Here is a 14,330-nt window from a genome sequence, read left to right as displayed (position 1 = left end):
TTAGAATATTTTTTCGTTACTAAGAAATAGGAAAGAACTTATAAACTCAGGAAAATTAACATGGGAAGTGATTTCCTAGTCTGTGCACTAGACCTTAATGGGATATGTCTTTGTCTCTTCAAAATCTGTAAAGTTGTGTTCATAAAATGCCTGTATACCTTAGTATGTAGTTTGGCTTGCGGGTTAGAGAATTTGTTTAGTAAAAAAAGAGAATTTCATTACATAAGTCTTCTGCTTTTCCAAGATTGGATTTGTAATATTTATAAGTGCTAAGTTAACCAGCATCTTAAGAATGTTTATTCTCTGGCTTTCTCAATTAAATATTTTTCTAAAACCTGATATTTTATTACATAATGGTCTAATATTTAGTATTGTGTTTTCAAATTTCCTATTATATGGTCATGGTGAAACTACTTCCTTACAAAATAGATTTGTGTAGCTTATTATAATGTTGGACCCTTTAGAAAATTAACACAACTGAACTTTAATTTTTCCTCAGATGATTCACAGCGTAAGCAGTATGAAGAGTGGCTCCAGGAGACCCAACAGCTGCTTCAAATGCAGCAGAAGTATCTTGAAGAACAAATTGGTGCTCATAGAAAATCTAAGAAGGCCCTTTCAGCTAAACAACGTACCGCCAAGAAAGCTGGGCGTGAATTTCCAGAGGAAGATGCAGAACAACTCAAGCATGTTACTGAACAGCAAAGCATGGTTCAGAAACAGCTAGAACAGGTAATAAATAGGTTTGCAAAATAGAAACCACCAACAATTAATGAGTAGAATGTTTTGGTATGTCATTCATTAGTGACTTTGACTAGTGATTTTTTTTGACTAGTAGTAAATGGCATTAAAAGTACATTGCCAAAAAGTGACAGCTCTGAGACCCCTTAGTAACTGTAGCCATAACAGCGCCAATCATTTACTTAGAGTGATGGTCACAGCACATACTCAATAAATGACACAACAGAGATTGAGTCTCATAATTTTGACTTCGAAGAACAATTTTCAGCCTTGGTATAGTTAGAGATGTTGTTTTTTCTGCACTAAGAAATCACTGCAAAGACCATGTTTCTATTATACATCATTGAGAGTATTCAACTTAACTGAGGACCGAGCTCATGAGGAGATACTGGGTTTAGTTGGGAATAAGAATTGGGGGCCCAGGAAGTATTTTTGTTCACTTGGAGTTGATATTATTATTATTTCTTAATGTTTTGGTCTTAAAATACATTGGTATATCTTACGTGAAGGACTCATTTTAGAAAAATAAAATCCTTTTGCCATTATCTTCTGTTATAAACCAGATGTTTATCAGAATGTTCAAACTGAATAATATACTGGAAAAGAAGAAACACGTAAAAATTTTATTTAAAATAAAACAATAATAGTGTACAAAATGGGGTCAGAGCCAACTCCTAGGTATATTTACCCAAGTAAATTAAAAACTTAGGTTCAATTCAGGCACGGTAGCTCATACCTGTAATTCCAGCACTTTGGGAGGCTGAGGTGGGTGGATCACTTGAGGTCAGGAGTTGGAGACCAGCCTGGCCAACATGGTGAAATCCTGTCTCTACTAAAAATACAAAAATTAGCTAAGTATGGTGGCATGTGCCTGTAATCCCAGCTACTTGGGAGGCTGAGACAGGAGAATCCCTTGACCCAAGGAGTCAGAGGTTGTGGTGAGCTGAGCTTGTGCCACTGTACTCCAGCCCGGCAACAGAGCAAGACTCCATCTCAAAAAAAAAAAAAAAAAAAAAAAAAAGATGTGAGTACTCTCTATAATGAACACTGTAGGAAGCACTTCCGGTTATGTTGTCTTATCTACAACTTTCTGAAGGAGTTAGTATTGTCACCATTTTTTTACAAACTGATTTTACAAACCATTTTATAAACTGATTCATTGTAGAGGTTATTACATGTGGCCGGGCACGGTGGCTCACGCCTGTCATCCCAGCACTTTGGGAAGCCGAGGCGGATGGATCACCTGAGGCCAGGAGTTCGAGACCAGCCTGGCCAACATGGCGAAATCCATCTCTACTAAAAATGCAAAAAATTATCCAGGCATGGTGGCAGGCACCTGTAATCCCAGCTGCTTAGGAGGTTGGGGCAGGAGAATTGCTTGAACGCTTGAGGTGGGGGCTGTAGTGAGCCGAGATTGCGCCATTGCACTCCAGCCTGGGCAACAAGAGCGAAACTCTGTCTCAAAAAAAAACATAAATCCCAAAAAATACCCCCACTGTACATGTTTGCTCATAACTATTAGATTAGGGATTTGGACTCAAGTGTCTTATCTTCAAACCGCAGCTACCACAATAACGTACCAACAATAAGGTGATTATAATTCCAATTGTTTAAAACTAAGATTATTCCAGAATGAAAGTTTTCTTTTCTCTCTAAATCTACTCTCTGGGTTCATGTTTACTGTAGGTTAACATTCTTGTAAAGATATGTTTAATAAAGTTTTTTTTTTGCAGCACTTTTATTGCCTTCTGGCATATTTGTACATGGTCTTTTGATAAGGGCCTAATTTTTGCATATCCATGGATCAAATCCTATTTAGAAGCTAATACTTGAAAAATGGGATACATCATCTATTACATAGTTGCCAAAGATCCAGTGTAATCATATTAAGATAAGCAGTTGATGGTAATGTTTTAAAAAGTATTATAAAATATCATGGGAAAGACATGGATGACCACCTTATATATCCCAGATGCTGTTATAGGTGCTTTCTGTACTTTCTTACTACTTCACCAGCCAATGGTAATTTCTCAGTTCTAACCAGTAAACTGGCCAGGAAAAATAAGAAAATAAAATAGGTGTTACACAACTGTTGAAGAAGAGATCAAACACCATTATTTGCAGAAAATACTGGTTTACCTGGGGAACCCAAGAAAATACTTTGAAAAACGATTAGAACTACTGGGTTTAGCGTATTAGCATATTTGTCTAAAAACTGAATGATGTTGAAAGACATACACATCATTTTGCATTCCTTCTTTCCCTAGCTTGCTGAATGAGATGGTGAGGTCCTCTGGAACATAGATTCCATTTTGATTGACATTTGGTCTGTAGTATTGAGCACATTGGGACACAAAGGTTTTTGGAATGAATTAATTGATATTACTCAGCTGTTATATTAAGGGACTGTTGCCGGGCGCGGTGGTCCGCGCCTGTAATCCCAGCACTTTGGGAGGCCGAGGCGGGCAGATCACGAGGTCAGGAGATCGAGAGCATCTTGGCTAACATGGTGAAACCCCGTCTCTACTAAAAATACAAAAAATTAGCCAGGCATGGTGGTGGGTGCCTGTAGTCCTAGCTACTCGGGAGGCTGAGGCAGGAGAATGGCATGGACCTGGGAGGTGGAGCTTGCAGTGAGCTGAGATCGTGCCACCGCATTCCAGCCTGTGCAACAGAGCGAGATTCCGTCTCAAAAAAAAAAAAAGAGACTATAGACTATTCAAAATACTACCTCAGAGCTTGTATAGATTTAAAAAATTATAATTTGAATGTTAGCCATTAAATTGAAAGTGTTCTATAAACTTAGTCTTTTTCATCTGGGCGGGTGGTGTGATACTCATGCTGGTGATTAAAAAATCATCTTGTCTTAAAATGTTGTACAATTTATATATTTAAGAAATGAAATCTTAACATATTTAAATGATTCAAGTTTGAGTTAAGTCTGTTATTCTAACATTGTGTATTAATGTAATTTCTAGAACATCAAAATTAGCTACTTGTGTAACTTTTTTTATTGTATATTTTTGATGTATAGTATAAATAGTACATATGAGTTTCACAAGATTTTAATACTTATTTTACAAAACCGTTTTTGATATTTCATATGTGAAGCGCTTTTACAGATAACTTTATAAAAATCCTGTTGTTAAAGAAAGATTGATAGTCGTTAGTTAAGGCTCATCGGTTCAATTTTTTTGTGACTTTTGCAGTTACCCAAGCAAAATATGTTTGCTTCTACAGGGCCAAACTGCCCTCTGTATAACCTCAACCAAAGTCATCAGCCAGTGTTTTACTTCAATACCTGTGCTGTATATAAATGAGTAATGAGGCATTTTGTTATTCCAGATTCGTAAACAACAGAAAGAACACGCTGAATTGATTGAAGATTATCGGATCAAACAGCAGCAACAGCAGCAGCAATGTGCGATGGCCCCACCTACCATGATGCCCAGTGTCCAGCCCCAGCCACCCCTAATTCCAGGTGCCACTCCACCCACCATGAGCCAACCCTCCTTTCCCATGGTGCCACAGCAGCTTCAGCACCAGCACCAGCAGCACACAACAGTTATTTCTGGCCATACTAGCCCTGTTAGAATGCCTAATTTACCTGGGTGGCAACCCAACAGTGCTTCTGCCCACCTGCCCCTCAATCCTCCTAGAATTCAACCCCCAATTGCCCAGTTACCAATAAAAACTTGTACACCAGCCCCAGGGACAGTCTCAAATGCAAATCCACAGAGTGGACCACCACCTCGGGTAGAATTTGATGACAACAATCCCTTTAGTGAAAGTTTTCAAGAACGGGAACGTAAGGAACGTTTACGAGAGCAGCAAGAGAGACAACGGATCCAACTCATGCAAGAGGTAGATAGACAAAGAGCTTTGCAGCAGAGGATGGAAATGGAGCAGCATGGCATGGTGGGCTCTGAGATAAGTAGTAGTAGGACATCTGTGTCCCAGATTCCCTTCTACAGTTCTGACTTACCTTGTGATTTTATGCAACCTCCAAGACCCCTTCAGCAGTCTCCACAACACCAACAGCAAATGGGACAGGTTTTACAGCAACAGAATATACAACAAGGATCGATTAATTCACCCTCCACCCAAACTTTCATGCAGACTAATGAGCGAAGGCAGGTAGGACCTCCTTCATTTGTTCCTGATTCACCATCAATCCCTGTTGGAAGCCCAAATTTTTCTTCTGTTAAGCAGGGACATGGAAATCTTTCTGGGACCAGCTTCCAACAGTCTCCAGTGAGGCCTTCTTTTACACCTGCTTTACCAGCAGCACCTCCAGTAGCTAATAGCAGTCTCCCATGTGGCCAAGATTCTACTATAACCCATGGACACAGTTATCCGGCATCAACCCAATCGCTCATTCAGTTGTATTCTGATATAATCCCAGAGGAAAAAGGGAAAAAGAAAAGAACAAGAAAAAAGAAAAGAGATGATGATGCAGAATCCACCAAGGCTCCATCAACTCCCCATTCAGATATAACTGCTCCACCGACTCCAAGCATCTCAGAAACTACCTCTACTCCTGCAGTGAGCACACCCAGTGAGCTTCCTCAACAGGCCGACCAAGAGTCGGTGGAACCAGTCGGCCCATCCACTCCCAGTATGGCAGCAGGCCAGCTATGTACAGAAGTAGAGAACAAACTGCCCAGCAGTGATTTCTCACAAGCAACTCCAAATCAACAGACTTATGCAAATTCAGAAGTAGATAAGCTCTCCATGGAAACCCCTGCCAAAACAGAAGAGATAAAACTGGAAAAGCCTGAGACAGAGTCATGCCCGGGCCAAGAGGAGCCTAAATTGGAGGAACAGAGTGGTAGTAAGGTAGAAGGAAATGCTGTAGCCTGTCCTGTCTCCTCAGCACAGAGTCCTCCCCATTCTGTTGGGGCCCCTGCTGCCAAAGGAGACTCAGGGAATGAACTTCTGAAACACTTATTGAAAAATAAAAAGTCATCTTCTCTTTTGAATCAAAAACCTGAGGGCAATATTTGTTCAGAAGATGACTGTACAAAGGATAATAAACTAGTTGAGAAGCAGAACCCAGCTGAAGGACTGGTAAGTGTAAATGATAAAAATGACAACTTTTTTCTTTTGTTTTAAATTATACTTACAGCAGATTAGTACCAACAACTATATTTCCACATTATTCTACAACCTTTTTATTCTAAAGGACCATTTCTTATTTTATCATTTCTACCTCTCTGGAACCCATGTTTTTACTTATATCTAAACTATATTAAATAATAATTTGTTTACTGTTTTTTAAAAAGCAAAGGCATGTATTGCATTTCATATGTAATGTGATGTGTAGCAACTGGTTGATATGACTAAAGCAAAGTAAATGTCTATGTACTTTATTGTAAATAAGTGATTAATTTCCATTAACCTCTTTAAAATATAGAGGATAGCCCATGCACTCCTATGAATACCCTTGGCACTCTTAGGGATACCACACTGGGAACCTATTGTGTTACAGTGTTGTATTGATACTTAACGTAATGTTACATGTAGATATTATTTTGTAGTTTTCCATGTATCAATTTTCTATCAGTTTTAAGTTATTAACATTGAATTTGCTTTTTCTTTCTTTTATATGAAGAGCTAAGTCGTAAATATACCTTTACAAGAATCCCTCCCCTTTATTTCAGTTAACTTCATTAAGATATTTCCAAAACTGGAGTTTCTGAGTCATGAGAATTGGTCTGTTTAATAGCTCTTGCCTGTTTTATCTTTCAGAAGGTACAGTGCCATTACCAGTACATTCATAAAGCTGTCCCTAGAGAGCTTCTCAAATTGGATTTTACTTTCATATTTTAATTAAGGGTGGAGTGGTATATTTAGTTGTCCAGTTTTTTCGTTTTAAGATTGTTAATGAAGCTCATCTTTTTGCAAGTGTTGCTCTTTTTCTTGCCTTTGACCATTCAGTAAAGATTGAGTGTTGACTTGATAGACCTGTGTAATTATTGTAAATTTTAGCAGTTATGCTTTTACAGTTATTTGTCACCAGTAAATACAGCCAACTCTCCAGCACAGTCTCCATCCACTTTCTCTAAGACATCTTATACCCGGAGGAGTATTGAATAACTTGCAGTCTTCTGTCTTTTTACCCTTCTATGTATACCACATGCTGCTGCTTCTGCCTCTTCTGTTCTCCTTTCTTATATATGTCTGGCCAATATATTTTTATCTTTTAAAACGCAGTTCTTGAATCATCTTTTTGCAGATACCTTTCTCACCTCTTCCAGTCTCAAATATGTGTTGATGCCCATGTTCTCACATAGCAGTTTCTGTTGTACCATTTCACATTATTTAAATAGCTCCTTGAAGGATGTAGACTACATTTTGAGCATGTTTATATTAAAATTCGTGCTGTATAAGAATGTGTAATGCTATGGGGAACAACCACATGTCAAGTTTAAAAATGTAGGCCCCCCCTAATTAAAGTGTGATTTAAATAAATAAGTATATATATATATGTATATAGTTATTTAAGTCTATATATACACATATATAATTAAGAAATTTTTAGGTTCTTGCCCCTCAAAGTGCAGTCCTTGGGGATCTGCAGCATCCACATCGGGTGGGAGCTTTGTAACATGCAGAGTCTCCCACCACAGACCTGCTTCTCAGAACGTGAGACTTAGCAAGATCCCCAGGTGACTCCTGTGCATCTGAAGGTGGAGAAGTACTGCTGTAGGCCGGTGATTCCCAAAGCTAAAGTGTGAGGATCACCAGCAGGGCTTGTTAAACCAAGATTGCTGGGCCCCAGCATTTCTGATTCTGTTGGTGTGGGTGGGACCAGATAATCTGCGTTTCTAAACCAGTTCTAGATGCTGCTTCTGCCCTGGAGACTCCCCTTGAGAGCCATAGAACTAGCCTGGAGATGAGTAGTCGGAGCCTGCTTTCATCTCCCTCCATGAGCTAAGAATGGCTTTTACATTTTTAAATGGTTGAAAAAAATCTAAGGAAGAGTAGTATTTTGTGACACATAAAAATTACACAAAATTCAGACGTGTCCGTGAATTTTAAAAGTTTTATTTGAACACAGCCAAGCTCATTTTTGTATGAATTGTTTATAGCTGCTTTTGAAGTACAAGGACAGAGTTGAGTAATTATGCCAGGGGCTATATGGCCTACAAAGGCTTACAATATTTACCATCTGGCTCTTTACATAAAAATGTTGCCATCCATGCGCTAAACTATTTAGAATATAACTGGAAACTAATTTTCAGAACCCTCAAAGATTCAATGCAGAATTCATTACAGTAAGTTCAGCTACTATAATTGTCTATAGCAAAGTATTGCTGTTAAATTTAGAAATAATGGAGCCTGAAAATATTCCTTTATTTTAAGGTATTGATAGGACTACCCTTAAAGGCCTTTTCAGGGCTTGGCTTATTCTCACTTTGTAATGATAAATGTAAAGAAAAGGTTTATTTGTTATCTAGGTTCTCTCCCATTGACTTTAAGTATGTGGCCATTATTTTTCAGTCAAATATAGTTGTGAACTAATTTGAAGAAATGCTGTTTTTTCTTTTTATTGTTGTGTGGTGCTATCTGTTCTCTCACCTAAGATGCATAGGCTATAAAGCTTTTCTGGAGCCTGTGAATTGTTTCAGCATACCTCATATTTCACTAGTTCCTAAGGGGAACCAAAAATAACTCACCAAGACCACTATGCAGAGGCTCCTACAGCCATCTACAAGCATCTCCTTCCCTTCTGGAGTCAGTGAGCAGGAATAAGGGGCTGCAGCCCCAGGGAGGTCAGCATGAGGGGTAATGCTTTGCCAGAAAGGGCTATGGCCTTACTAATGAGTTCTGCTCTTTCCTCAAGCTTTGCAGCTTACTGATTTCCATACTTGAGAATAATGTTTGAAGAAAAGGATGATATTTTCGGAAAACCAGCATTTGACACCACTCTATCTTCCCTCCTTATTTAATTTTTAGTGGCATGTTAGGATGGTGCATCATAGCTTGGCACTGAAGTAGCATGAACTAAAAACCAAATGTGCAAATTGTTCACTTATTTCTTACCCTTTCCAATTACATTAGCAAACTTTGGGGGCTCAAATGCAAGGTGGTTTTGGATGTGGCAACCAGTTGCCAAAAACAGATGGAGGAAGTGAAACCAAGAAACAGCGAAGCAAACGGACTCAGAGGACGGGTGAGAAAGCAGCACCTCGCTCAAAGAAAAGGAAAAAGGACGAAGAGGAGAAACAAGCTATGTACTCTAGCACCGATACGTTTACCCACTTGAAACAGGTGAGGGTGAGTCATTTAGAGCAGCCCCTTTAAAAAGTCAAGGATATAGGCCGGGCGCGGTGGCTCATGCCTGTAATCCCAGAGCTTTGGGAGACTGAGGCAGGTGGATCGCTTGAGGCATGAATTCGAGACCAACATGGCGAAACCCCATCTCTACTTAAAATACAAACGTTTACTGGGCGTTGTGGCACACGCCTATAATCCCAGCTACTTGGGAGGCTGAGGCATGAGAATTGCTTGAGCCTGGGAGGCAGAGGTTGCAGTGAGCCGAGATTGTGCCACTGCACTCCAGCCTGGGTGACAGAATGAGAATCTGTCTCAAAAAAAAAAAAAGAAAAAAATTCAAGGACACGAGAGATCAAATGCTAAAAGACATCTGAACAAGGAACCTAGTAGACTTTTTCCAAGCAGAATTGCACCGTATCCTATTGGCATCTGAAATTTATGGTGATACAAATAGATTGATAGGTGATAGTCAAGATTTTCTTACATTCATAAGGAGTAGCCTCAGTACCCAGAAAAATCTGTCCTCAGTACTTTGTTGTGACTCTGGATCCAAAGAAATGCATTGTAAATTCTATTCTTACACCTCTGTAGTTGTCACAGAAAGTGGGAGACAGTCGCTAACAGTGCTGTTGGTGGTACTCAGCCTCGGTTTATGCCCCCGTTCTTGCTGAGCAAAGATAAGAAATATGTTTTTCTTGTTAGACACCTGGCAGCGTCCATTTAGTACAAAGCTTATTTTTAAGTCTCAAAGGTCTGTAGTCTCTCTCACTTATTCCAGCATTTTGATACTTGAAAATTTTAAGTCTCATTTTTCTGAAGCCTTATTCAGCAAAGTTGCTTCGGGTCTTAGAAAGTTGAGCTACACTGAGTCCCTTTTATCATGTACATTACTCTTAAATGTGTTTTTTAATAGCAGCTCTCTCTGCTCCCTCTAATGGAACCAATCATTGGAGTGAACTTTGCGCACTTTCTTCCTTATGGCAGTGGCCAATTTAATAGTGGGAATCGACTTCTAGGAACTTTTGGCAGTGCTACCCTGGAAGGGGTTTCGGACTACTATTCTCAGTTGATCTACAAGGTATGTTTCTCTGCCAAGGTGTTGTCTTGTTTCATCTTTGGGTAACATGTCAGAATTGATAGGCTTGTCTTGTTTTTGTATCTAGTTTACACTTACTCTTCCAAGTTTTATTAAAACAAGTTCAGCTACAGGGTTACAATTTTACCTGAAGTATTTCTAGCATAAACATTTGAAGTTTTTTTATAGGTAAGAATACAAATTGCAAGAAATATCTATTATGTACTTCCATGGTAATGGAAATCCTTATTTCCATATAACCTTTATTAGCTCCTAAAATGAATTCAAAATCATTATAAATGGTGGGGATTTTTAAAAAGCAGGTTAGTATTTTACCTTGAAAAATGAAATTAAACAATTTTAAATGTATCTCATCTAATAATTTAGGTATTACAACTAATTCCTAGACTATTGTAGGTTTATTTTATTTTATTTTTTTATTTTTGAGGCAGGGTCTCGCTCTGTCACTCAGGCCAGATTGCAGTGGTGCAATCTCAGCTCGCTGCAATCTCTGCCTCCCAAATTCAACCAATTCTAGTGCCTCAACCTACCAAGTAGCTGGGAATACAGGCATGCAGCACCACGCCCTGAGGTCAAGGCTGCAGTGAGCACGATTGCACCATTGCCCTCCAGCTTGGGTGACAGAGCAAGTCTCTGTCTCCAAAAAAAAAACAAAAAAAAAAACCTATCTTAACTCTTACAGGTATCTTTTCTTCTGGCACAAGCTGTTCTCCAACCTTACTTTATCATCATGAAATTCTTTATCTTTACAAAATTTGTAATTTCACCTTGCACTTGATTGACATGGTGTTATTGGTAGATTCCAACTCTCTCCTTGAGAAACCAATCAATCAGTAAATGACAACTTGGTGGTAACTGTGAAGCTGGGAGAGGTGTCTGAAGAGGAACTACATTAATGATTTTGTTACTTTAGTATTACTACTGTTGCTTCTTTTAAAGGTCTTAGTCAATCCAGATTCTCATATCTCGGATGTGAGTTGTATTACAAGTTTAAGACCAGAAATTCTTAAGTTTTTCATAGAACTGGGACGTATCTTAATGATAACTTAAAGGAAATTTTGATAATTTTTTGCAACGTATTGATTGCATTTTAAAGTTATCCTTCACTAGCTATAACCATGAAACTTGAAGAATTGCATAAATAAAGTCAGGTATAAAGAAAATTAGCTTCTTAATTTCAGAGCTTAAGTAGTCAAGTTGGATAAAGTAAGCAAGTTGATATGTCCATAAAATCACGAGAATCTGTTCCACTAAGAAGCCTCCTGGCCTTGTATGTATTATTTTTCTTAGTGTGCAAGGTACCTCTTGATTACATTTCTGTGGCCTTGCTTCTATGTGCATAAAATTCACAGAACTAAGTTTTAGCAAGGTCATTGCATATTTGCTCAGTAGCATATAATTTAAATTTTTTGGTCTCCTGCAGCAGAATAATTTAAGTAATCCTCCAACACCCCCTGCCTCTCTTCCTCCTACACCACCTCCTATGGCTTGTCAGAAGATGGCCAATGGTTTTGCAACAACTGAAGAACTTGCTGGAAAAGCCGGAGTGTTAGTGAGCCACGAAGGTATGATTATAGCCTCCAAATTTCACACCTCGGGAGAAATGTACCTCTGCCAGTTGTGTATTGTGAAATGGCAATATAATTGTAAAGTTCTACCTGTTTATCAGTGTTGACTAAATGTATTTATGGTTTTGTGTTTTTGCTTTTCCAGTTACCAAAACTCTAGGACCTAAACCATTTCAGCTGCCCTTCAGACCCCAGGATGACTTGTTGGCCCGAGCGCTTGCTCAGGGCCCCAAGACAGTTGATGTGCCAGCCTCCCTCCCAACACCACCTCACAACAATCAGGAAGAATTAAGGTACAGGTTATTTTTTTCTCAAATAATTCTTAATTATTTCTTTTTTTAAAAAAAGTATGTTTGTGGCATAATGTCTTTAGGAATAGCATGTAAAAACATTTGAGGAGTAAAATTTGGTGAATCTTCAGGATTTAAAGTTTTTAAGACATTGTTACCATTAAGCATAATTAGTTTGCATTTTTTTAAGCTTACATCCTATAGAGAGTTACATGACAATAATAGACATTAAGGCAATGGAAAATCTCCATGCAACATATTTCAGAGATCATTGTCCTTTAAAGGCTATTAATGCGATTTAGTGTTGTTTGTAGGTGTCTAAAATGAAAGAGCAGAAGTTGCTGATATCAGAGAATGCTGTTGTGGAAGAGAGTTTAAGAACTGTCTGGGGTTTAACCTTTGTGTCAGTTCTTTAACTGTAAGATTCTCATTGGGGAGAATCAAGTTCCCTTAGTAGATAATTGCTGCCCAACTCTTTAGATCCAGAGGGTTCTTACAACATCATCAAATAATTCTCTCTTCCTTGGAAAATCTGCCCACTACCCTCTCTTTGATCAGACATTTATTTAACCTAAGTCCCTTACTTTATTAATGGGGAAACTATGGACCAAAGTGGAGAATAATCTGTCCGGATTGAGGATCCAGGTCCCCTTTCTACTGTACCTCAGCGGGTCAGCCTTTCTTGGGTCTCCTGCATGACAGCAACTTCTCTGCATGAGGAGTGGGAGACAGCAGCTCCACAGGGTTGTTCTGTGACTCAGTCTGAGACCTCACAATTGCCCTGGTAGACTCGAACTTGAACTCAATAGGAGGGACCAGTCTTTTGTTTTTCTCACCTCACTTAAATCAGTTAAGAAAAATAAGGGCCGATGAAGTCAATGGCCAAGCTTTCTCCTGTCTTGCCGGTGTAAAGAGCAGCAGTAGGACGGCTGTTTTCCCTGTCTGGTGTGTGCAGTAGGACGGCTGTTTTCCCGGTCAGCTGTGTGAAGCAGGGTGGCTGTTTTCCCAGTCAGGTGTGTGCAGTAGGACGGCTGTTTTCCCGGTCCGGTATGTACAGGTAGGACGGCTGTTTTCCCAGTCAGGTGTGTGCAGGTAGAACGGCTGTTTTCCTGGTCAGGCGTGTGCAATAGGATGACTGTTTTCCCGGTCTGGTGTGTGCAGGTGTGACCATTGCATATGTGCTTGGACTGCTGTTTCCTTTTTAAAATCTTTTTAAAGTCTTCCTTTTTAGTTAAATCCAACCAGCAGCTCTTTCCTTTTCAAGCTACAGGAGTGCTGCCCTAGGCTCAACGATCTGGGATTTTGAAAAGGGGCTTTGATGCTTTCTGTGTTATGTGCTAATCAGAACATCTTCCTCTTTGGCAGGTCTTCAAACTTTGGTGCTGAAGCTTTGTTTAAAAGGAAGCATACCATTTAGATTATTTTGTAGCTAAATATTGTTCTTGTATTTTCTTCCCAGTGTGGCTCTGAGCTGATTCATTTGCTGTGCATCGTATAGGTGCTGCTGCCAGAGTGTCCTTACAGCTGTACTCATAGATGTCAGCAGGGTTGGCACAGGAAGCCCTCACGGGTGGATTTGCACACTTTGATGGTGTGTTTATTTTTTTCAGGATACAGGATCACTGTGGTGATCGAGACACTCCTGACAGTTTTGTTCCCTCGTCCTCTCCTGAGAGTGTGGTTGGGGTAGAAGTGAGCAGGTACCCAGATCTGTCATTGGTCAAGGAGGAGCCTCCAGAACCGGTGCCATCCCCCATCATTCCAATTCTTCCTAGCACTGCTGGGAAAAGTAAGAAAAACACTTAACCTTATTATTTCCCTTTACCCTATGCCAATTTACCAATGTAAATATTTTGATTTTGAAAATCCATTATTAACACTTTTTTCCTCTTTTTTTTTTTTCTGTCTTTTTTTAAGGTTCCGAATCAAGAAGGAATGACATCAAAACTGAGCCAGGCACTTTATATTTTGCATCACCTTTTGGTTCTTCCCCAAATGGTCCCAGATCGGGTCTTATATCTGTAGCAATTACTCTGCATCCTACAGCTGCTGAGGTAAAAGATTAAATGATTTCTTAAACAGTATGTCCCCAATTTTAAAAGATGGGTCAGGTGTCTACCGTGAAACACACACAACAGGATCACTGAGGATGAAGGGTCAGAGAGCAGGGCTGATGCTCACTGCAGACCTCCCACCTGCCTTTGAGTGCCATCCTTTGTCACTGAATTGGTCTCAGCCTACGTCAAGTAAAAAGGGAAATTAGAGCTCACATTTTCTTATTAAAGGACGTATACTTCAGAGAACTCTTTTTTTTTTTTTTTAAATAGAGACACGGTCTCCCTCTGTTACCCA

General features: G+C 39.4%; 1 protein-coding gene across 1 annotated transcript in view; it reads left to right on the top strand.

The window, feature by feature from the left end:
- The window catches only part of KMT2C (lysine methyltransferase 2C), a 199,030-nt gene that overhangs the window by 165,693 nt on the left and 19,007 nt on the right, over window positions 1-14,330 (top strand). The window contains exons 40-47 of the mRNA XM_025378764.1: window positions 500-732; window positions 4,087-5,811; window positions 8,809-9,018; window positions 9,938-10,102; window positions 11,544-11,685; window positions 11,834-11,981; window positions 13,589-13,767; window positions 13,896-14,032. Of these exons, the coding sequence (XP_025234549.1) occupies window positions 500-732; window positions 4,087-5,811; window positions 8,809-9,018; window positions 9,938-10,102; window positions 11,544-11,685; window positions 11,834-11,981; window positions 13,589-13,767; window positions 13,896-14,032 (2,939 nt within the window). The remainder of the gene's footprint in view (window positions 1-499; window positions 733-4,086; window positions 5,812-8,808; window positions 9,019-9,937; window positions 10,103-11,543; window positions 11,686-11,833; window positions 11,982-13,588; window positions 13,768-13,895; window positions 14,033-14,330) is intronic.

The sequence above is a fragment of the Theropithecus gelada genome, chromosome 3 (genome assembly GCF_003255815.1).
Source record: "Theropithecus gelada isolate Dixy chromosome 3, Tgel_1.0, whole genome shotgun sequence".
NCBI classification, from domain to species: Eukaryota; Metazoa; Chordata; class Mammalia; order Primates; family Cercopithecidae; genus Theropithecus; species Theropithecus gelada.
This window is presented reverse-complemented; position numbering and strand designations above follow the sequence as displayed.